This window comes from Camelus bactrianus, chromosome 10 (genome assembly GCF_048773025.1).
Source record: "Camelus bactrianus isolate YW-2024 breed Bactrian camel chromosome 10, ASM4877302v1, whole genome shotgun sequence".
Lineage (NCBI taxonomy): Eukaryota > Metazoa > Chordata > Mammalia > Artiodactyla > Camelidae > Camelus > Camelus bactrianus.
Window position 1 is genome coordinate 69,222,948 of NC_133548.1, and position 24,589 is coordinate 69,247,536.

The 24,589-nt window shown below is 39.6% G+C and overlaps 1 protein-coding gene and 1 pseudogene across 1 annotated transcript in view; both read right to left on the minus strand.

Annotated features, from left to right (window-relative positions):
- Positions 1 to 1,735: 1,735 nt before the first annotated feature.
- On the minus strand, positions 1,736 to 10,337 carry LOC141578913 (NADH-cytochrome b5 reductase 2 pseudogene; annotated as a pseudogene).
- Positions 10,338 to 10,483: 146 nt separating this feature from the next.
- Positions 10,484 to 24,589, minus strand: part of TMEM123 (transmembrane protein 123) — a 45,371-nt gene continuing 31,265 nt past the window's right edge. The window contains exons 3-5 of the mRNA XM_010973312.3: positions 16,986 to 17,330; positions 15,678 to 15,831; positions 10,484 to 13,058 (exon numbers count right to left, since the gene is read on the minus strand). Coding sequence (XP_010971614.2) covers positions 13,034 to 13,058; positions 15,678 to 15,831; positions 16,986 to 17,330 — 524 coding nt within the window. The 3' untranslated portion in view covers positions 10,484 to 13,033. The remainder of the gene's footprint in view (positions 13,059 to 15,677; positions 15,832 to 16,985; positions 17,331 to 24,589) is intronic.

Genomic DNA, 24,589 nt, shown 5'->3' on the forward strand with positions numbered 1-24,589 from the left:
TTGCAAATACGTGTCTGTCAATATTATTGTTCAGTCATTCTTTCAAGTGAAAATGTTATTCCGTGAAGAAATCAGCTGGTTCAGCTTGCAGTTCAATCTCACAAGCGCTTTTTTTTGAGACAACTATTGTACTTTTGTGTGTGGCAGCATAAATATTTGTTTCCCATTTTATCAATATTAAAATGATGTCTACTCAAGGGTCAGACTTAACAAAAATAATTTTACTGCTTCATCAAAAATACTCTTCCATGCAAGTGGCAATTATTTTTACTGTGAGTATGTGACAATAATGGACGCGGCTGCTACTACCTCAGTTCATACTAAGGTCAGCGGTTTTATCACCATTATATTTGTGCCATCAGTGAAAATGGCAAATAACATCTTAATATTATATTTGAATTTCCAGAGCCCCCAAAGGATCTCAGGAACCGTCAGAGGTCCGTGCACCACCCTTTAAGACCCACTGATGTAAGGTAACCTTAGTCTCATTCTCTACCAACATTGATCCAGAAAGAATTGTATTAAATAGGAAGAGCATTTAGCCCTCTCTTTTTTTTAATTTTTAATTATTTTTTGTTTTGGGGGGAAGTAATTAGGTTTATTTATTTACTTATTTACTTTAATGGAGGGACTGGGGATTGAACCTAGGACCTCATGCCTGCTAAGCATGCGCTCTACCACTGAGCTAGACCCTCCCCCTAGTCCTCTCTTTTGAGGTTTTCTTTGGCACAGAAGGAGCTCCCCTTGCCCCTGCACTTTCCTTCTTGGTGCTTTTGGAAGAGAAATTTGGGTATGCCTGGTAGCTCAATCTCATCTTTTCTTTCTCTTTGGGAGCCAGCCAGACTGCCTGCAGGGTGGACCTCGCACCTTGTGATTTTGGCATCACAGGGACCTACTTTGGTTTTTCAGTATTTCTCATGACTGAGAAGTAAAGTGTCATTTTGGGATTCAGTATTAGGAAATCTATACTTAAGTGTTGTCCTCAAAGCCTTTATCAGTAATAAAGGTGACATTTTAATCTGTGTGTGATCACTTCTTGCACACTTTATCGGTTCTGAACTCAGATAAAAGAGGTGTCATTTATCAGACCCCACAAACCCACAGCAGATGGTGTTGCCTGGCTGGCCTGTTGGGAAATACATGATTAGCTTAGTGGAAACAGAAAATCCATGGTAATAATTGATAATTATGCACAGTCCCGTTCTACTTCTGGTGTAATGGTGTCCAGACAGGTTTTAACCAGTGAGTCCTTGGCACTTTTGATTCCTAGCAACTCTGGTGAGAAAGGGTGGTAGGTAATTATCTTGTAAGCCAAGTGACTGTGTGGCTTACTATGTTATTGTGAAAAGAGCCCAGAATTGCACATCCAAAGGCTTTGCCTCTAAGCTCAGTTCTACCATTTAATAAGGCTTTTGGCAAGCCTTTTATAGCTCTCTTTGTTCCTTGGCTTTTCTTTGAGGGTCAACTTGTGCCTTTCTCATCCCTCACAAAGTTATTGTGGGGTCTAATGTGAGACTGCACAGAAAAACGTACGTGCTCTCTGTCAGCAGCCCATGCTAATGAGTGTCATTGGTCTGATCCCCAAGAAGCAAACATCTTGTTTCAGGTCTGACCTGGATAAATTGAGTCACAGCATTGTGTTCCACCCAGTTTTTTGTTTGTTTGTTTTGTTTTGTAAAGTCCAGGTAAAATCTGAATAGATACTTGTAAAAAATTCAAAGTATATTAAGTAAAATGTTTAAATCCTTAATTTCTCCCCACCACTGCTTTCAATCTCCTCCCCAGGGCTAATCACCATTAAATTTGCTATGTATTTAATGTGTGGTTGTGTATATATATATACATGTGCATACATACATAAGAATGTTTTTTATGTTACTTTTTCACTCAACTGTATGCCTTGAAGATGCTTGCTTTTCCATGTCAGTAGGTAAACACCCCATGATTTTTCTACGAAAATGGAAATCATAATCTTGGCTTCAAAGTTACAAGGAAACGAAAGATTTTTCTCTGTCCTTAATCTGATAAGTATCATCTCTACAGCATTTCAGATGATTACATGGCAATCTCTGTTTCCACCAGAGTTCGCTTTCTCTTGAGGAAGCCTATCCATTTTGAAGCTATTGTGATTGCTAAAGTAATTCATAAAACAACATAATTTGGATAATTGGGGTATATTTTACAGATGCCAAAGGTGAAAAAGCATGGGGGCAGGTGTAGAGATTTGTGATAGGTTTGGCATGTTAAAAGGCACAGAGGTGCAAAAGAATAAGATGCGGGATACTGAGGCTCTAAGAGAGATGTTTTAATTCAAAGTAGAAAATAATTGCCATCAGAGAGGTTCAGATAAAGTTCTATGGGGATTATTAAAAAGAATTTTAGCTAAGGTAGTAATCAATTGGGTATTGAGGATTAAATAGGATTGGAATATACGAAGTTGGAGAACAGAGGTATTGTGAAGTATTTTCCAGGCAGAGGGAAGAGTATGAAGAAAGACAAAAATGCATGAAGCATTTTGGGGAAAAAGTGAGTAGTTGTAGGGTCAGTAAAATGTGTATAGTGGGAAACAGGGTTGGAAAGGTAGGATGCGAACCAGATTTAAGAGAACCTACAGACTACGGGCTTTGCTGTCTAGACATTACTCAAAAGGTAAAGAAGAGCTTTTTTTTTTTTTTTGTAATTAGGTTCGTTTACTTATTTATTTTTTCAGTGGCGGTACTGGGGATTGAACCCAGGACTTCATGCATGCTAGGCATGTGCTCTACCACTGAGCTACACCCTCCCCTCACTGAGCTAATACAGGGAAAGAGGAAGTGGGGGAAATGGGAAGATGTTGGCCGAAGAGCACACATTTGCAGTTATTTACGATGAATAAGTACAGAGATGTAATGTGCAGCAGGAATCAGGTGCTCTCATCACAAAAGTCACATGGTAACTGTATTTTTTATGTAAACTATAGAATTTTTAAAAATGGGCACTTGCCCCCCAGTGCACAGCACATACAAAAATCAATTGGCTATGGATTGTGGGTTTATTCCTGGTGCTCAGTTCAGCTGTATTGGTCTTTATGTCTGTTCAATGCCAGTTCTACACTGTTTCAATTACTGTAGCCTTGTAGGAAGTTTTTAAATTGGGAGATGTGACCCTCCATCTTTGTGCTTATTTTTCAAGGTTGTTTTGGCTTCTTGGGGCCCGTTGTGATTCCATATGAATTTGAGAATAAAGCTATTGGAATTTCAATAGGGATTGCATTGAATCTGTAGCTTGCCTTGGGTGATACTGACATCTTTGCAATGTCAAGTCTTCCCACTCATGGACATGGGAATTTTTCCCATTATTTAGTTCTTTAATATCAGCAGTACTTCGTAGTTTTCAGTGTACAAGTCTTTCACCTTGGTTAAATTTCTTCCTAGGTGTTTTATTCTTTTGGATGTTGTAAATGAGGTTGTTTTCTTGATATCCTTTTGGATTGTTCATTGCTAGTGTACAAAAATATAACTGATTTTTGTGTGTTGATCTTGTACCCTGCAACTTTGTGAATTTTATTAGCTCTGTATTTCTTGTTGATTTGTTGGGAATTTTTATATCTAGGATCATGCCAACTACAAACATAGGTCTACGCCTCTCCCAGTTTTGAAGCGTTTTCTCTCCCGTAATTGCTTTGGCTGGCACTTTCGGCACAATGTTGAATAGCAGTAGCAAAAGTGGGCTTCCTGGTCTTGTGCCTGATCTTAGTGGGAAAGCTTTCAGTCTTTTACATTTGAGTGTATTAACTGTGGGCTTTTTTTTTCTTTTAATAAATGCCATTTGCCAGGTTGATGAAGTCAATTCTGTTTCTAGTTTTCTTTTTTAAATTATTTTCTTTTTAAATTTTATTTATTATTTTTTGCAAACAAGTGGTTTATTAATTAGAAATTCAAATGAAGGAAATATTGAGAGGATTTTCTTTAGAACTTTTTTCTTTTTTACTTTTTTATTGCGTAATAGTTATTTTACAATGTTGTGTCAAATTCTAGTGTAGAGCAGAATTTTTCAGTCATACATGAACATGTATATGTTCATTGTCACATTTTTTTTTTTGCTATGAACTACCACAGGATCTTGTATATATTTCCCTGTGCTATACAGTATAATCTTGTTTATCTATTCTGCATTTTAAAATCTCAGTCTGTTCCTTCCCCCTCCCCGCCCCCTTGGCTTCCACAAGTTTGTATTTTATGTCTATGAGTCTGTTTCTGTTTTGTATTTATTTATTTTTTCTTTTTTTTAGGTTCCTCATATAAGCGATCTCATATGGTATTTTTCTTTCTCTTTCTGGCTTACTTCACTTTGAATGACATTCTCCAGGAATTTCCATGTTGCTGCAAATGGTGTTATGTTGTCAGTTTTTGTGGCTGAATAGTATTCCATTGTATAAATATACCACATCTTCTTTATCCAGTCATCTGTTGATGGACATCTAGGCTGCTTCCATGTCTTGGCTATTATAAATAGTGCTGCTATGAACATTGGGGTGCAGGTGTCATTTTGAAGTAGGGCTCCTTCTGGATATGTGCGCAGGAGCAGGATTCCTGGGTCCTATGGTAAGTCTATTCTTAGTCTTTTGAGGAATCTCTGTACTGTTTTCCACAGTGGCTTTCCTTGCTTCCTTCTCCCACTCTTAATGATTTAGATGTCTTCTTTTACAATTTTGTGTTTATTCTATTTGTAATTCATGGCAGTTATGTCCTTTCCAATTATAAGTTTCTCATTTTTGTAGCATCGCTTCTTTTCTATTTAGAGTAGATCTGTCAATATTTCTTTTAGCATGGGTTTAGTGTTGCTAAACTCTTAGTTTTTCCAGGTGCTGCGTTCCTGCCAGGAAGGGGAGTGGCCGCCCGCCCTCTCGTGGCACTGGTCGCTCTGCTGCTCTGTGCAGCTGCCCGCTCCGCCTCGGGTTGGCGCTCCGAAGGCGGGCTCCAGGAAGACTATGGAGCGGCCCTGCCCCTGCTCTGTGCCAAATCTCAGCTCTTTGTCTTGGCGGCGCAAGTTCTCTGAGGTGCCAAGGCAGAAAGATCCTATCTGCCTCGGGCTGTAAACAAGTCTCAGTCCTGCCTAGGAGGTTGCCGAGCCCCCAGGTGCGGATTCAGGGCTCGGCCCCGCCCCCGCCCAGGTGCTGCGCGCAGGGGGAGATGGCGGCTGTGGCTGACCCCGCCTCTCTTCTCACTAGGTGTGCCAGTAATGGGGGCGCAGGTCCGAGGATACAAAAGCCTGGCGCCCCGCCCCCCAGGGCACACCAGCCGTGTTGCTTTGCTTTTTTCACAATTTATGGGGAACTGAGGTGGTTCTGCTCCGTATCCCCTCCCAGCCATGGCGCAGCCCCCTGCAGTCCCCCGGGGCGGCCCTAGTGCACCGCCCCCGTCCTCCGCCCGCTCGGGCAGCCTGTCCTGGCCCCAGCTGCCAGCTTGCATCTCGGGCTGGGTGTCGCGGGGACCGTTTGTGCCCGTTTAACTCAGTTCTGTCGGTCAAGGGATGCTCGGGGCAGATCTGAACCTTGGAGGCTCCCTCTCTGTCCCGTTGGCCTCCATTGGAGAGGGGAGACCCAGCGAACGAGCACCAATACTCCTTTGCCGCTCCCTCCCCGCAGGACCGGTCCTGCACTGTTTTGCTTTTTCTTTTTCCCTTTTCTCCTACCAGATTTTTGGCGTCTTTGTCTTTCGAAGAGGGAGATGTTCTGTCGGAGTTCGGCAGGTGCTCTGGTTGGCTGCGTGGGTCTATAGATGTGAGTTTTGGTGTATTTGTGGGAGAGGGTGCGCTACAGGCGTCCTTCTACTCCGCCATCTTGCTTCTCTCCTGTTTCTAGTTTTCTGTGTGTTATCATGAAAGGATGTTAGATAGTGTCAAATACTTTTTCTGCATCAAGATGATCACGTAATTCTCTTCCTCTTTGTTCTATTCGTGTGGTATGTTGCATTGATTGATTTTGTTATGTTGAAACATCCTTGCATTCCTGGGACAAATCCCATTTGGTCATGGTGTATAATCTTTGTAATATGTTGTTGGATTCGGTTTGCTAATATTTTATTGAGGATTTTTGCATTTATATTCATAAAAGATATTGGTTTGTAGTTTTCTTGTGGTGTATTTGTCTGGCTTTGGTATCTGGGTAATGCTAGCCTCACAGAATGAGTTAGGAAGTGTTCCATCTCAGCTGATTTTTTTTTATGTCCTTCGATGCAGAACATTTGGAGTTCCCAGAAATTTCCTTCCTGATCCATAGGACAGGACATGCTTTCTCTCTGTGCATGCATATTCCTCCTGAGTTCTTTGCTCATCTTTATGATCGTTACTCTGAACTCTTTCTTGGGTAGATTGCCTATCTCCACTTCACTTAGTTCTTCTTTTGGGCTTGTATCTTGTTCTTTTGTCTGGAACATATTCCTCTGCTGCCTCATTTTGTCGGAAGGGGCCGGTACCTGCCCACTGGTGGGTAGAGCTGGGTCTTGGCCCTCTGGTGGGCAGGGCCGTTTCTAGGAATGTGTCTAGAAGTGGCTGTGGGCTTAGGAAGTCTTTAGGCAGCCTGTCTGCTGAGGGGTGGGGCAGTTTGTTATTTGGCCTGAGGTGTCCTGAACTGGAGCCCATAGGCGGTTGGGTGGGGCCAAGTCTTGAAGCTACTGAGCCAATATTGGCAGCCACCAGGCACATTCATGTAGTTGAATGTTCACCAGTATGTCTGCCACCAGTGTCATTTTGTGTGTGCCCTTTAAGAGTTAAATCAGTTATGCAGAGCTCCTGCAATTAAGCCCTGCTGGCCTTCAAAGCCAAGTGCTCTGGGGGCCCATTTTCCCAGTGCTGGACCGTCGAGCTGGGGAGCCTGATGTGGGGCTAGAACTCTCACTCCTGTGGGAGAACCTCCATAATACAATCATTCTCCAGTTTCAGGGTCGCCCACCCAAGGGGTGTGGGATTTGATTATTTGCCTGTCATACCTGTCTTGTTATGTCCTTTATGTCTTTAGATGAAGATCTTTTCTGGTAGGTTTTAGCCTTCTTCATCGATGACTGCTCTACAGATAGTTGTGATTTTGGTGTGCTCATGAGAGGAGGTGAGCTCAGGGCCTCTCTACTCTGCCATCTTGGCCACTCTCTCCTCACCCTTGTCCTGTTCTTGATCTTAGAGGATAAACTTTCACCCTTGCACTAATAAGTATGATTTTAGCTATAGCGTTGTCATATATGGCTTTTATTATATAGAGGTATGTTCCTTCTATATATAACGTTTAGTTTTTATCATGAACTGATACTGAATTTTGTCAAATGCTATCTCTGTGTCATTGAAATATGTTTTTCATTCTATTAATGCAATGTGTCACATTGGCTTACTTGCATATGTTGAACCATCTTTGCATCCCAGAGATTATATCCCAGTTGATCATGGTGAGTGATCCTTCTTTGCGTTGCTGACTTCTGCTTGCTACAATTCTGTTGAGAATTTTTGCATCTATATTTATCAAGGATATTGGTTATGGTTTTCTTTTCTGGCAGCATCCTTTTCTGGCTTTGGTATTAAGGTGATGCTGGCCTCATAAAATGAGTTTGGGAGTGTTCTTTCCTCTTTGGTTTTTTTAAGAAGGGTTTGAGAAGGATTAACACTAATTCTTCTTTCAATATTTTGTAAAATTCTCCATTGAAGCCTTCTGGTCCTGGTCTTTTCTGTGTTGGAAGATTTTTGATTCAATCTCCTTACTAGTAATTGGTCTGTGTGGATTTTCTCTTCTGAATTCAGTTTGGCAGATGGTGTGTTTCTTACAACTTTTCTGCCTCAGCGCTGGGCCTGATTATGACTCAGGATTCCTGGGTAGGGGTAGACGAGGCTCCCCCCGGGGCTGCTGAGTCTTTTTGTTATGGACCCGAATCAGGCAGACCTACACCCCACTGAGTCCCCTGGTCAGACTGTGCCACCAACTTGATTCTGCAGATGAGCAGAACCTCTGGGACTGCTACGCTTGGGTGCTGCAGGTGGGAACTCGGTCTGTCACATTCTGAGTGCGGGTTACTTCTCTGTCACAATTGGATTCCTAGTGATCAAGGCCCACAGGGTTCACTTCAATTCCCATGGGCTGAGACTGGAGTGGGTGCAGCCAAGAGGTGACCCACAATGTGGGGGGAGCTGGATATCCTCTCTGGCCTCTCTTTTCAAAATGGGGTAACTGGAGGCTCGGGGAAGCCTTGGCGTGGTGCTGTGCCAGTGTTGGGGACAGGTAGCGCCGTCACCATGTAGCCACTCCTCTTACCTTGTATTTCTTTTTTTTTTCTTTCTGCTTTGCACTGAATTTTATTTCACTAAACTATGGGGGGAAGAATACTGAAATGGAGTTCCTTCAAGCCTCCCCAGGCAAGGGGGCCCAGAAGCCACTTTTGTCTCAGACTCCTGCACATTCTTCTTCAGCCCACAAAGAGAGGAGCGCCAGGTGCCCAAGGTGCATTCCGAGGCACTTTTGAACACTTCCCAGTTAAACATGGTAAAGCTGAGCTCACTCTGAAGGATGAAGGGGACCAGGCAAGTTTGGTCAGAGCAAGGGAGGTGTTAGTAGGTGAAAATCGTATCCTTGGCGTACCCCAGTTCCCCCAGGTCAGGGTGCGCGGCTGTCTGGTTCAGGGCTAGAGGGCCGCACACCAGGACGAACGTGGGCCCCCTAGGAGGAGGGAGGTGCTCCTTGACCACATCCTTGGTAATGAAGCCTGAGCTGTACTTCCAGCCAGCAGGAGGCCTGTCCAGGGGGTACCACAGTTTGAACTGCTTTGGGTGACTTCTTCAGGCTCCTTTCTCACCAAGATATCCCCCTCTGTCTGGTGGGCAAAGATGAGGGACGTCCTGGTCCTGTCACTGGGCTTCTTGGTGATGCAGCACGGGTGTGGTCCCTGTGCCCCCAGCAATCATTCCCAGGTGACGGGCCAGTTTATTTTCAGGTTGACTCGTTCTGTATGGCTTGACTGCAAACTTCCCTGACCCCTGATAGAACAGGTGCCTGGGTGGCCCTCGAAAAAGGATGGTGTCCCCAGTTTTCCTGTTCTCCCAAGTACTGGGTCATCTTCCCCCTTCTGGATGATTAGTGTGTACACTTTTGAAGTAGGTCTTTATGATTAAGTCCACAAAGCCGAGATCATCAATACTGGACACAGGCCTGTAAACCCTGATCACAAAACATCACCAATTTTGGCCAAGAGATAAACGTCCTTACCTACAGGAAGCCCTGAGGCATGGTCTGGCGACGGCGGTTCAAAGCAGGACCTCGGTGTTGTGGCTGATTTGCTTTCTCAGTCAAGGGCAGCGGGTCCTTGGCTTCAGGGTCCTGTAAGGTGACAGGATGTCTCCTCTTGAAGTTCATGTTCTTCAGGGCCAACAGGAGCACAGTGACCCCAATAACAGTGATGGCGAGGAGCAGGGGCAGGTCCTTAGCGCCTCAGGACACACCAGCACTCTCCGAAGCAGCCGAATGAAGCCTGGGCCCTCACCTGCCACCGGCTTGGCTGGCCTTCCCTCCTCTTAACTCGTTAACGTGGTCTATCTTGGTCTCTCTTGGTCTCCATGGCGCAGTGCTTCAGCCTCACTCGCGTCGCAGGGCTCTCTCGGTGGTGTCCCGTGCGTGCTGCTTGCTGATTTCCTTGCGAGGGGAAGGGGGGGCCAGGGAGGAACTATGTGGCCGTGTTGGCGATGACACCCTCACTTATTGTGCATGCATAACATACTTTAATTAAAAAAAAAGTGACAGCTGTAACTTAAAAGGTTTTTTTTTTTTTTCCTGTACAGATATAATGATTATATCCACACTCATACCATTAAATCAAAAACAAGACACACACATTCAAGCCTGGAGTTGTTGGGGGAGTTAACTGACCAGAGTGGAGCCAAAGTAATAGTGGTGGGGGGTGGAGAAATGTGTACAAACAATCCTGTAAGAGCGTTCATTTTGTTATATAAAGGATTTTCTGAAGGCTGTACACCTTTTCTCCTTGGTTACCTTATAATGACAAACATTTAAGTCATCCTTAGGTACAGTTGAATTATATCCACTTGTAAAGGAAAAAAAGTGTTGACAACACCAAACTATATATTAATGTATTTGCAGCTGATTTATATAAGGAATGTAATTTTAAAATTTCTACCATGTTTTAAAAATTGTACCCAGCAGAATCAACAAGTGGCTTCAAATGAAAATCCCTGGAGCAGTGCTTCTGTTTGCTGTTCATCAGAATCACCCAGTAGAACTGCTAAGCCACTGGTTGCTGGGCTCCAGCCCAGAGTTTGTGATCCAGTGAGTCTGGGGTGGGACTCAGGAATCTGCACTTTTTAAACAAGCTTCCGGGCAATGTTCCTGCTGCTGCTGGGCCAAGAGACCACACCTCCAGTGCCCCAGTGATCTGCCTTTTTACTTTGAGTATTTTCTATTCTGCTAATCTCTCTTGAGTTTGATAAAATGAAGCAAAACCACACAAAATTCTTAAAAGAACAAAGTTTTATTCTAAAAATAGATCTCAGTAACAATGAAATACCAAAAGCTGGTCATTACAATAAAAAGGAAAAAAAAAAAGTAACAAATTTGCTTTGCATTTTTTTTTCTGAAAAATACAAAATTATCACCATAATATACTGCCAGCTCTCATTCATCTGTGTTTGAATTATTCATTCTATGGATTATCCAAGGAAATTTTAAAATCAAAGATTGAATTCTGCCTAATATTTAGACATACATCTGGATTGCTTTTATCTTCAAGTAAGTACATTCTCAAAGAATGCAAAGTAAAATGAACATTTGCTTAAGTAAACATAATTAGGAAGATAAACTTTTCTGCTAAGGAAATATGCTCTAAAGTGAAAGACTGCTTTGCCATCACTGTTTCCCTCATTTTTTTGCAGATAACCAAAAAAACCTGATTGCAATGAAGTACTGATATTTGAAAGTAACAAATTACACAACTTATATACAGAAAAAAAGACGTAACTAAATTATTTCAAACCCAAAGCACAGGAAGCTTTAAAGGCAAATAATGACATTTAGTACTTAAAAAGTGGTTTTACATCTTCAAAGTGCTAAAGAAACAAGTACTCAAGAAAATTTCAGGCCTGTCTACAAAGTTCTGACTGACTGGAAGTACGGAAGTATCAAGAATGCGGAGACAAAACAAGTTAAATTTAAAAGGCCCCCATTACTATAAAATGTGGCTTCAGTGTATTTTGTAAAGAAATGCAAGCAGTGGGTAAAGGAGCAGTTAGGTAAGTTGAATGTTAGTAACTTAGCCCTATCAGCCCACATCTCTTTTGAAACTAATGTAAACACACGTGTTTCAAGGTATTTCTTCAACACTGCATGTGCCACATCCATCCATCTGATCATATTCGTATTTTGCATAGTTTTTATCATCCATATTCATCACATCAGTTGGCCGTAATGCACAGTGAGTAGAAATGATCCTTTTATATCAGAATTCTTAATTTCCTGCAAACCAAAAGCTGATCACAAAAGTATTAAATGTAGTTACATATTCACTAGGCCTTCTTAGCTCATTTTCAGACTCAGAAATCGGTATCAGTTACTTTGACCACCTAAGGTAGAAGAAATAGTATCTTAGGACATAGTATGACTAAATACCTCTTTTGTCAAAACTGGACCCTGAGTTCTGAGCGCTGGAATATAAACTGTAAAACCGAAAGCACTCCAAACTACGGCGGCTAACACAGGCGTCCCTACAGTACTGTGCTTTTTGTCTCCATTAACGTAGCGCATGTAAGAGAGCCACCTCTCCGGCAGGGAGGAAGAGGGGCAGCTGAAGCACACCCAAGCAAGGGAACAGGACATTTCCAGCTAAAAGTCTCCTGTTATAAAACTTAATTTTCCAAAATATGCTGGTGTAATTTATTCCAAAAATGCTGTTTCCCCAAATCTCTCTGTAATGTCGACAGTGCATGAATATACAGCATTCCCCCCTTGCAGGTTTAGCAGCCCGAGGGGGCCCCACAATCCCTGGCTGCCTGGACCCAGCATCCATCCCTGGTTCTGACGAGATGTTGCTTTGGAAACCATCTAAGGGTCTTCTTTTTTTTTTTTTTTTTAAGTTAGGTGTGTTTACACTACATAATCATTTCTAGATACCGAAAGCAGCTGTACATCTCTGAAAAATATTCACTAAATACAAAATTAACAGCTGAATATGAAATAAAGCAGTTTCCAGTGGTGACAGTATTCTCACAGTAGCACATAAATCTATTATTTAATACTAACAGCTAAGTCTTTAAAACATTATCATGTTAAACATTTCAATTTACTGAAATTACAGAGAGGAAAAAAAGTAATTATATCAACTGCCACTGAAAGCTCAAAAGATGGCCTTTAAAAATGCAGGCTCTCCGATGGCTTTCTGACAGGCCAAGCCTAGGTATTGTTTCCGGTTTTCTCTCTTTTTTTTTTTTTTTTGGTGGAGGAGGGTGTGTGTTTTGTTTGTAAACCAAATAACTAAGCTTTAAACTTACGAAACATTGTTTTCTGAAGAAGAGACACCTAAGCTAAAGTTACACTTAAGATTTGGCTTATTTGTATAAATTCTGCTCTGTGACTTTAGTAACTAGGATAAACCCAGCTCTTACGAGCACTGAAGCTCTTTGTGTGAGCAACAAAGGCGGCACCACCCTGAGTGCGGCGACAAGCTCCCTGTGTGACCAGATGGCCCTTCAGTGGCGATGTCTTCTAATCACTGGCCTGTGCAACTAATGCTGCAAAACAAGGGGACGGGCCTTGTCTTGCTGTGTATTTTGTAGAAGTGGTTCTAACCACTGCATTAACTGTACGGTCCATATGGTCACTAAAAAACCCCGAACCAAACCCTTTTTTCCTTCAGCAATCATGAGGAATCTTTACATATTTATACAATACATTGTACATTATATGCGTGGCCTGTTTATGCTATTTTCAAGAAGAGAATCCTGTTTTAAACTAATAATAAACCAAAACCAATTGGGCTGCTTCAGTCTTTCTTCTTTCTGTTGGTCCTCGGAACCCTTAAATGATGGCGTCATGTTCATCACTGTAACAGACCGAAAGTTAAAATCACTTTAAGTTTTATATTTATATCAAACTCCTTATATGTTTATATTTTTAAGTAAAGCAACGAATAATTTGAAGCTTCAGAATCAGAACTGTCATTGCTCTGTGTAAAGCTTCTTGCGTGAAAGCACCTGGCATGCTGCAGTGGTTAAGGACTCAAGCAGTGTATTCAGGTTGTGAAATGGACCGACATTCAAATCTCTGCCCCTCGATGGCTGTCGGACTTTTCACCAGTTGACTACCATGACCCTCTTTAAAAAGGAAAAACAACCAAAACCACCATCATTTCTTGAGCATTTACTATCTGCCAGGTGTTATGCTGCAGACTTTACACCCATATCTCACTTAACCATCACAGTTGCCCTATGCAGACAGAGGGCACTTAAAAATATTTTTTATAACTTTGTTTAATCACTCAACCAACCAGTCTCATTCTGCAGAAGATCAGAAGCCAAGAAGCACGTGAACTCTTGTCTTGACCACTGTACACTGTGCTGTATCCTTTATATAAACACGAGGAGGCACCTTGCTAGTCAACAGTGGAACCAGGCTCAAAATTAAGTCTCTCTGTCCCAAACCCCATCTCTTAACCACTCCATCCACTGTCTCTCCGTGCAACTCTTAAGAAACACACGAGCAAGCACTTTATTCAGTGTTTTAATCAGTGTTATTATCCAATAAATGAAAACCAGAAATGCTCACAATTACTAGATACAGAAGGTCTCAGTTTTTTAATAGGAGAAAACATTGAGTCCTTACTTATGGAATGTCATTTTTTATAACTGTGAAGGGAACTATTGGCTTTAAAATGCACTTTTTAAAAAAAAAAATGTAGCGCTAAGAAAAACAGGGCCAACTAAACTACAACACAGTGCTTCCTCATCCCACAGACTGTAAGATACATCCACTGCAGAGGTGTTAAAATGTGGAAAAACACAAAAACAAAAGTGTGTACTCAGTCTCAACTAAATACGGTATTTTCACCATCTGCTGGTTCCTATGAATAATATTCCTGTTAGAGACAGTGTCTTACACACCCACAGTTCCCTTACAGTCACAGGGGCTCTGGACACTGACTTCCTCCACAGGGCACGCGGCATTATGTGGTCACGTGTATGTGAGGAAAAAACCTGGTCCACAGAGCTAAAATTACATACTTTGTAGTTAAGGCAGTTTAAAATGAAAACAGGACATTTAAATTCAATTCTTTCCCTATTTTATATAGCCTCAACCATATCAAAAATACTGATACTGTAAAAAAATGACTGGCATTAAATTTACTATAATCAAAATGTGCCTTCCATTTAACTGGTGAAATTTACTAGGAAAACAGATAATAACTACTTCTACAAACACATTAAAGCATTTTTAAAGTTAACGCTATTTAGTCAGTTTCCTTCACGTATTGTTTTATGGGTTGATCTGAGAGAGAAAAGAATGAATGTTTCTAAATATGCTTTTTAAAAACATTTATTACTGTATTATTTAATCAAATATGCTTTTAATCTGGCAAAACACCACCTTGATATTCTTTTAAAGTGAGTTTGGGGTGATGCATACGGTATATGAACGGTAACTTTCAACTTAAATATGATGTTTTAGAAGTCTGGTTTTCTTAGTGTAATGAAAAATTTGAGAAATATTTTCATATGACATTCTTCTAGAAATTCCCGGTGCACATCAACCTATCAAAGCCTTACAGAATTCTCATAGTAAAGCAATCTGTTCTATTTTACTTTGTTCAATTAGTATTTCCCAAATGTTTCTGATGTGGAAACTCTGTGGGACACATATGTGTACAACAACTTACACAGAACAAATTTTGGAAAATGTGTCATCTATTCTGTGGTATTTATATACATTAGCAATCAAAAGAAGGAATTCACTCTTCTATATATGAGACTCAAAAGAGAAAACCAATTGGACTTTGTTTGAGTAACAAAAGGCATGAGATGAAACCTCCAAAAACCATCAGACCTAGAGAGTTCTGCGGAGGGGAAACATGGTTTGTTGATGGGGACCTGCTGATAAAGCTCATCTGAAAAAGACTGTTTTACTACATATAAAATGATCACGTACATTACTTACACTAACAACTCATACGATATAGTAAATTACCAGGGAAAATGAGGCTGTCACGGCATTTCCTTCTTTGTGACACAGAAAGCAAAAATCACGTTTTTATCAAGGAAGTTATTTCACTGTGTCTTGTGTTTGTCATTAGCACTAAGTCAACAGCCTCATGTGACCTGATACAGTATGTCTTGAGATAAAAGATATAAGCAAGTAAAAAGGGTTGGCTAAACTTGGGTCTCTGGTAAAAAAAAAAAAAAAAAAAAAAAAGATACTAATAAAATACAAACATTTTTATAGGTGTATATACATCCATTTTGACTTGCAAGTAATTATAAACGCAAGCTTGTACATAAATAATTTACTTTGGGCATGGAGGATTAATGGGACTATAGCTCACAAATCTATGAATTATTAACCCCTGGGATGAATACTGGCTCTCCTCTGATATTCTGTCATGATACTTAAATAAAGAAATACAGAAGTAATAATAATAATAAAAAAGTCCTGGCCAATGAAAACTTACATGGTTCTATACCGAATGCCTCTTCTTGAATAATACACTTTGCATCCAATGTAAAGAAAAGATAAAACTCCCAGCGTTAGTACAATACCGCCAACAAAGCTGCCGGTATCGAATCTGGATCCCTTGTTTTCCTTAGAATTAATAGTTGCTGTGACTAGAAGAAAAGAAAACAGAACAAAAAGTAGGCACTTAGTGCTTTTAAAATACATTGTAATAAAATGTAACAAAAATAAAAGCTAAACCATTCCACGCAAGGGCTGAATATGAAGTACGAATGGATACGAATGCGAACGTGGGATGTGCGGGAATCTAGGCACAGAAGGCTGCTCTCCGGCTGATTTTGTGTCTCGCGACTGCCTGGCTGCAGCTTTAGGAAACCCCCCGTGCCTGCAACCCTAAGATCTTACTGTGGGGCTGGACTTGGACAGCCTGCCAAAACCTCGGAGGCAGCAAGATTTGGGAGTTTTCTTCCTGATGAATCCTCTTAAAATTTCATGCCTTAAACAAAATAGGTCTGGGTAACGGCTGCAATCCTTGAATCTGATCCAATTTGAGTTTCTAACTGAAATCCCTCCTTTTGAGTCAATTGGGAATTCTTAACTATTTTGATTTTACTGCGTCAAGAACCTCTGAGACATGAAGGGTGCCTTCAGTGCATCAACTGTACTAAGAAAGAAGATACACCACATGAAGCAGGAGCATACAAACATACACGAGAAACCATAATGCCTGCTATTCGTTCTGAGAAATGTAATCACTGGCTTTTAATCAGAACTTCAGCTTTGGGTAACTTAAAAGAGAATCTTCTTAAGGTCTTTGAATTCATGGTTTGACAGGCATTGTATTTTAAATAAATGCAAAAAAAGAGCTGAGACTGATGCTACATATGTGATTATATCTAATACCATGGACATATGTCTACGGCACAAGTGAATTAAAACAAAGTTCACTGTGATTTAGATTTAGGAAACATGTCGGCTGAGCCTGCATAATTCCTTTCTAGAATGACATACAAAGAGTTAAAGGTATGACAGATTTTCAAACCATGCAAAATAAAATTCCCCGTGAGGATGAATTATTTACTTGCAGGTGGATCTCACACAGTCATTATTTGGCATGGTTAAACTGGAAACTAATTTTTTAAAAGGGACAAGATTACTACGTCAACTGGACTCTTCTCCTGATCCTTACCGCTAATTCATTTAGGAAATAAGAAATAGTTGTCATATTTCTGTATTTTCACAGAATGGAATGAGGTAATTAGGCATTTAACAACTATTTTCAGCACAGAAAAAATTTTATACGTACTTGTTACAGGTGAAGAAACAGAAGTCACTGAACTGTTGTGGGCTGTGGTCACTGTGGATGTGGACATCCGGGAAGTGTTGTGCGAAGCACTTGTTATCTTGGGCGTAGACCTTGCAGTGGTAGAAGTCTTGTTTGTTGAGATCGCTGGTGGTGTCGTTTTAGACGTTGTGGGTTTCAAGGTGGTGGTTGTCTTGTTCTTTGAAGAAACTGGAACTGATGATTTTGCTGTGGGTTTCAAGGTGGTGGTTGTTACGTTCTTTGAGGAAACTGGAGTTGTTGACGACGGTTTCATGGGCAAGGTGGAGGACTCATTTGTGCGGCTGAGAGGCACCTGTGGGGTGCTCCCTGCAAGAACATTAAGAAACATTCAAGCTGCAGCTCTGACTCAGGGAATTAAGATTCCGCATCCCTGACTTTCATGGCCACAAAGGAAAAGGTCTAACCGACAGCAGCAAGAAAGATACTTCGCACTATATAGCAACAAGCCATAAAACGTCTCAAACAGGAGGAGCCACGCCTGGATTGATACAGTTAGGAATTTTTGTAAACGTACTGGGGTGGGGGTGGGACCAGCTCAGAAGACTGAGCTCCTTCAATACAGGGACAACGTCTAACCATCTCTGTGTCTGAACACTGAACCAGACTTCACGTCACTCATACTAGTTGAAAGGATGATTAAACCAAAGGATGTTTAAAGTTTCTCTGCCACGTTCTTCTAAAAAGCTCTGAGGGTAAAGAGTAGCTGCACGTTTCTAACCCCCCAGACAGGATGTGAGCATGACTGAGGCATTTTCTGGAAGAGTAAAGCCCGCTTCCCACAGTGCAGCAGAAAGTGAAGTAACACCGTAGAATGTGGCTAGCTGGAAATCGCATACTGGTGGATAATAATTTTCCATCGTTGGAAAGGTATTTCTAAAAATTACTTCTGAAAGCTTTAAAAATCCAAAAGCCAGTTTTGTAAGGGAGAATCATTGGTATTAATTTAAAATAAATAACTTGAAATAAATAAATAAAAATATGCCCTATGCCCCCCAAATAAATAATACATACCTATTTGTAAAATGCCCTATGCCCAAAAGCAAACCTTTCTGTCTTAACAATATTTTTTCATACCCTATCTTCATTGTAACACCACAACTTAACTGATGCTTACAGCTGAAGATACTTTAGTTATTATAATTTAGTACACACTGTCTAGGGAATGAGAAATATCTCTTTGCCCTATTAACACGCTGTAATTTATTTCTGTATTTGTTTCCTAGTCTCAAAGTTTCTTTGCAGGTTTGGTGGTTTGTGATGCTGCCTACATACTCCCGTTTTAGTCTTTACGGCCAAGTACTCAAATGGAAAGCGCAAAGCCCTGGCTTGCCTTCTCCTTCCCGCAGTGATGGCGGCCCCAGGCCTGCGGGCTCCCTGTTCCACACACCAAAACTGATACTTCGTGTATTATCATCCTGTCTTCCACAATTACTCTGGGCTTTTTATTCAAAGACTTCAAATGTTTATTTTCAATTTTACAGGCCAGAATGCTATCGTAATAAAATTAAATACAGGAAAGGACCATAGTTTGTATTGTATCTTTAGAACAGAATAATCTTTGCAGAGTGAAACAATGAATACAATGCTGCTTTTGGATTCCACGCAGCCTACTCCCTTCTCCCGGACATAAAAAGACATTCTTCAGAGATACTGTACAAAGTCACATGGGCAAAACATGTGGAACTGTCACAGGTTAGTTCTTTACTAAGAAAATCTAAATGCAAGCAAGTTTTGTATTAAAGTGTGTTTCATGATGTTTAAATGTGTTAACTGCCATAAAGATGCTCACCAAACTTGGGAGAAGGATGGATGAACATGGTGAGAACTTCAACAAAGAGAAAATAAAAGAAAGTATCAAACAGAAGTCACAGAGCTGAAGAATACAATAACTGAACTGAAGAATACACTGAAGAGGTTCAAAAGCAAACGAGATGAAGCAGGAGAAAGAATCAGTGAACTCAAAGGACTTATGGGATGATATTGCATTACAGGGGTCCCAGAAAGAGAGAAAGGGGCAGAAAATTTATTGAAAGAAATAATGGCTGAAAATACCCCCAATTTGGGGAAGGACAGATATCTAGATCAAGAGCTAAAGGAGTTCATCACTAAACTTGTCTTACAAGAAATGTTAAAGGGACTTCTTTAAGCTGAAACAAGAAGATGTTAATCAGTAACAGAGAAACATATGAAAGACTAAATCTCACTGGTAAAGGTAAGATTCAAAATAATCTAATGTAAAGGTAGTGGATTAATCACTTATAGAGCTAATATGGAGATTAAAACATAAAAGTAGTAAAAAATAACTGTACAATAATTAGTTGAAAGAATACACAAGATAAAAAGATGTAAATGTGACATCAAAAAACATAAGATGTAGGGAGGGGAGAGTAAAACTGTAAAACTTTAGAATGTCTTCAAATTTAAGTTGTTGCAACTTAAATAAAACAGCCTCATAAACAAGTTGTTATATGTAAGTTTCATGGTAACCAAAAAGGAAAACACCTATAGTAAATACACTAAAGATAAGAAGATAGAAATCTAAGCAAACCACTCAAGTACGTCATCAAACTTCAAGAGAAGAGAACAAGAAAAGAAAGAAATCGAGGAACTACAAAATAGCCAGAACACAATTAACAAAATGGCGATAAGTCCATGTTTATCAATAATTATTTTAAATGTGAACAGACTATAAATTCTCCAATTGAAAGACACAGAGTGGATGAATGGATAAACAAACAACATCTATTTATATGCTGTCTACAAGAGACTCACTTCAGATATAAGGACACACAGAGACTGAAAGAGAGGGAATGGAAAAACATACTCCCTGCAAATGGAAATAAAAGAAAGCTGGGGTAGCAATACTTATATCAGACAAAGGAGACTTTAAAACAAAGACTATAACAAGCGACAAAGAAGGGCATTATATAATGATAAAGGGGTCAACCAAATAAGAAAATATTTGTAAATATTTATGTACCCAACATAGGAACACCTGAATATATAAAGCAAATATTAACATCTAAAGGGAGAAAAAGGCAGCAATATAATAATAATGAGGGACTTCAATACTCCACTTACACCAATGGATAAATCACCCAGACAGAAAATCAATAAGGAAATGTTAGCTTTAAATGGCATGTTAGAACATACAGACTTAACAGATATATACAGAATATTCCACCCAAAAAGCAACAGAATACACATCACTCTCAAGTGCACGTGGAACAGTCTCCAGGCTAGATCATGTCAGGCCAGAAAAAAAGTCTTAGCAAAGTTAAGACTAAAGTCATATCAAACATCTTTTCCAACCACAATAGTATGAAACTAGAAATCAATTAGAAAGAAGAAAACTGGAAAATGCACAAATATGTGGAGACTGAACATGCTACTGAACAACCAATGGATCAAAGAAGAAATCAAAGAGAAAGTTAAGGAAAAAACCTTAAGATAAATGAAAATGGAAATACAGCACACCAAAGCTTATAGGATGCAGCAAAAGTAGTTCTAATAGGGAGGTTCACAGCTGTAAATGCCTACCTCAGGAAACAAGAAAAATCTCATATAAACAACCTGACTTTACACCTAAAAAAACTCAAAAAAGAATAACAAGCAAAGCTCAAAGTTAGTAGAAGAAATGAAATAACAAAGATCAGAGTAGGAAAATGAAATTAAGACTAAAAAGACAATAGGAAAAACCAATGAAATTAAGAGATGGCTCTTTGAGAAAATAAAAAATGACAAACTTTCAGCTAGACTCACCAAAAAAAAAAAAAAAAAAAAAAAAAAAGAGACAGAGAGAGACAGAGAGAGAGAGAGAGAGAGAGAAGTCAAAGTCAGAAATGAGAGAGACGTCACACCTGATACCACAGAAATACAAAGGAATTCCAGAGATCAGTATGAACAATTATATGCTAATAAACTGGACAAGCTAGAAGATATGGATAAATCCTTAGAAACATAAAAACTTTCAAAACTGAATCATGAAGAAATAGAAAATCTGGGCAGACCAATTACTAAGGAGATTGAATCAGCAGTCAAAAACCTCCTAACAAACAAAAATATAGGAAAAGACCGATTCATTGGCAAATTCTGCCAAATATTCAAGAAAAATTAATACCAATTCTAAAACTTTTCCAAAAATAGAAAAGATGAGAAGACTTCCAAATTTATTTTTATGAGTCAGCATCGCCCTGATACCAAAACCAGACACCAATGTCACAATAAAAGAAAATTACAGACCTGCACTCCTGATGAACACAGATGCAAAACCCTCAACGAAACATTATCAAAATGCATTCAGTAATACACAAGAATCATACATCATAGTCAAGTTGGATTTATTCCAGGGATGCAAGGATGGCTCAATACCTGCAAATCCATCAGTGCTGTATACCACATTAACAAAAGGAAGGCTAAAACCCATACGAATATCTCAGTAGATGCAAAAAAAGCACTTAAGGAAATTCAACAACCATTTATGATAAAAAGTCTCAGCAAAGTGGGTACAGAAGGAATGTATCTCAATGTAATAAAGGCCATACATGACAAGCCCACAGCTAACATCATGCTCAACAGTGAAAAGCTGAAAGCTTTTCCTCTAAAATCAGCAACAAGGACGCCCATTCTCACTGCTTTTGTTCAATGTAGTATTTGAAGTCCTAGCCAGAGCCATTAGACAAGAAAAAGGAGTCAAAGGCATCCAAATGGAGAGGAAGAAGTAAAATTGTCACTGTTTGCAGATGACATGGCATTATATACAGAAAACCCTAAAGACTTCACAAAACACTGTTAGAACTAATACATTCAGTAAGGCTTCAGGATACAAAATCAATACACAAAAATCTGTTGCATTTCTATACACTGATAACAAAAGATCACAAAGAGAAATTAAGGAACCTATCCCATTTACAACTGCATAAAAGAGAACAAAATGCCAAGGAATACATTTAACCAAGGAGGTGAGAAACCTGTACACTGAAAACTGTAAGCTACTGATGAAAGGAACTAAGGAAGACACAAATGGAAAAATATTCTCTGCTCATGAACTGGAAGAATATTGTTAAAATATTTACCCAAAGCAACCTACAGACTCCATGCAATCTCTAAAAAATTCCCATGGTATTTTTCACCAAAATAGAACTAATAATCCTAAAATTTGCATGGAACCACAAAAGACCCTGAATAGTCAGAGAATCTTGAGAAAGATGGAGGTATCATGCTTTCTGAGTTTAAACTATATTATGAAGCTTCAGAAATCGTAACAGCATGGTACTGGCATAAAAACAGACACATATAACAACAGAACAGAGAGCCCAGAAACAAACCACACTATATGGTCAATTAATGTATGACAAACAATTCAAGGATACACAATGGGGAAAGGATAATCTCTTCAATAAATGGTGATGGGAAAACTGGACAGCCATATGCAAAAGAATGAAACTGCATCACTATCTTACACCATACACAAAAAATTAACTCGAAATGGATTGAAAGACTTGATAGTACCTAACGGAAAACCTACAATCATAAAACATCTCAGAGAAAACAGGTGGTAAAGTCCCTGACATAAGTCTTGGCTGTGATTTTGGGATCTGATACCAAAAGTAAAGATAACAAAAGCAAAGATAAACAAGCGGGACTACATCAAAACTAAAATATTTCTGCACAGCAAAGGAAGCCATCAGCTAAATGAAAAGGCAACCTACTGCATGGGAGACAATATCTGCAGATCATGTATCTGTTAAGGGGTTAGTATCCAAATTATATAAAGAAGTCATATAACTCAACAGCAAGAAAATCAATAATCTCATTTAAAAATAGGCAGAGAACCTGAGCACATATTTTTGCAAAGAAGACACAGATGGCCGGCAGATACATGAAAAAGTGTTCAACATCACTAATCATGAGGGGAATGCAAATCAGAACTGCAATGAGGTATCACAGCCGTCAGAAGTGGCTATTATCAAAAAGACAAGAAACAAAAAGTGTTGGTAAAGATGAGGAGCCTTTGTGCATTCTTGGTGAGAATGCAAACTGGTGCAGCCACTATGTAAAACAGTATGGAGGTTCCTGAAAAAATTAAAAATAGACCGACTATATGATCCAGCCAGTCCACGCCTGGGTATTTATCTCCCCCAAAATGAGAACACTAACTTGAAAAGATACATATATATGCACTGCCATGTTTATTCCTGCATTATTTACAACAGCCAAGATATGGAGCAGCCTAAGTGTCCTTTGATGAGAGAATGGCTAAAGAGGATGTGATACACACACACACACACACACACACACACACACACACACACACACACACACACAATGGAATACTGCTCAGCCATTAAAAAAAAATCTTGCCATTGGTGACAAGGATGGAACTTGGCACCATTATGCTAAGTGAAATAAGTCAGACAGAGAAAGATAAATACTGTACGATGTCACTTATATGTGGAATTAACAGAAAAAAATGAGCTCACATACAGAGAACAGACTGGTGGCGGCAAGATGTGGAGAGGTGGGGGTGGAGGGGTTTGTAGGCCACAAAGGGTTAAGAGGGCAAAATGTACAGTTACAAAATAAATAATTCAAGGGTGACTATAGTTAATAATAGTATACTGAATATTTAAAAGTTACTAAGAGAGAAAATGTCAAAAGTTCTCATTATAAGAAAGAAAAATTTTGCCATGATGCTTGGTGTTGGATGTTAGCGAGGCTTACTGTGGTGGTCATTTTGCCAGTACATATAAATATTGAATCATTATGCTGTATACCTGAAACTAATATAAAGTTATGTATCAATTATAGCTCTACAAATAAAGGGAATAACCTTTGCTTATTTTAAAATTAAGTTTTATTTATACAGCATGTTTATGTAATAAATTAAAAGTTTCCATATTCCTCCCCCGACCAATTTTGCCACTTAAAAACATGCTTAAGGTTATAAGATCATTCATAAAGCTTTTTTATTTATTTATGTTTTTGGAAGTTCCTTGTAAATTCAGGTCAGGAAAAGCTACTAATGAGGGCAGAAATATAAATTAAAGGAATAAGTAATACCTGCCATGAAAAAAAGAAAAAAAAAAAACTCAGAGATAAGACACTGATAACACAAATGAGATTATGACCATAAATAAAGTCTTCCTGGCACACAGCCACTCTCATTCACTCACGTATTGTCTGCTGCAGGGCAAGGGCAGACGTGAGTCGAGTTGCCATAGAAACCAGATGGCCTCGAAAGCCACAAATATTTACTACCAGGCCCTTCACAGAAAAAAATTCACTGATTTCTGACACAGGTTGTAGATTTGTTTACTAAGTGTTGACAGTCCGTGAAGGCTCCTGTAGGAATCAAACCCAAGAAATTACATACCAGGAGACTCTTGCCTAACAGAAGAGCGTGTGGTTTCACGCCATTATTGAGGTAACTACAGCCTAGGAAACGCTCACCTTGTCATAAACTTTTTTCCTCGGGAAAGCACCCACAGCACATGTAGCTCAGAGCAGTGTAACTCCCTGGTGTTCCTCCCAAGATACGCTAGTTGCAAAACATACTTCCAGGC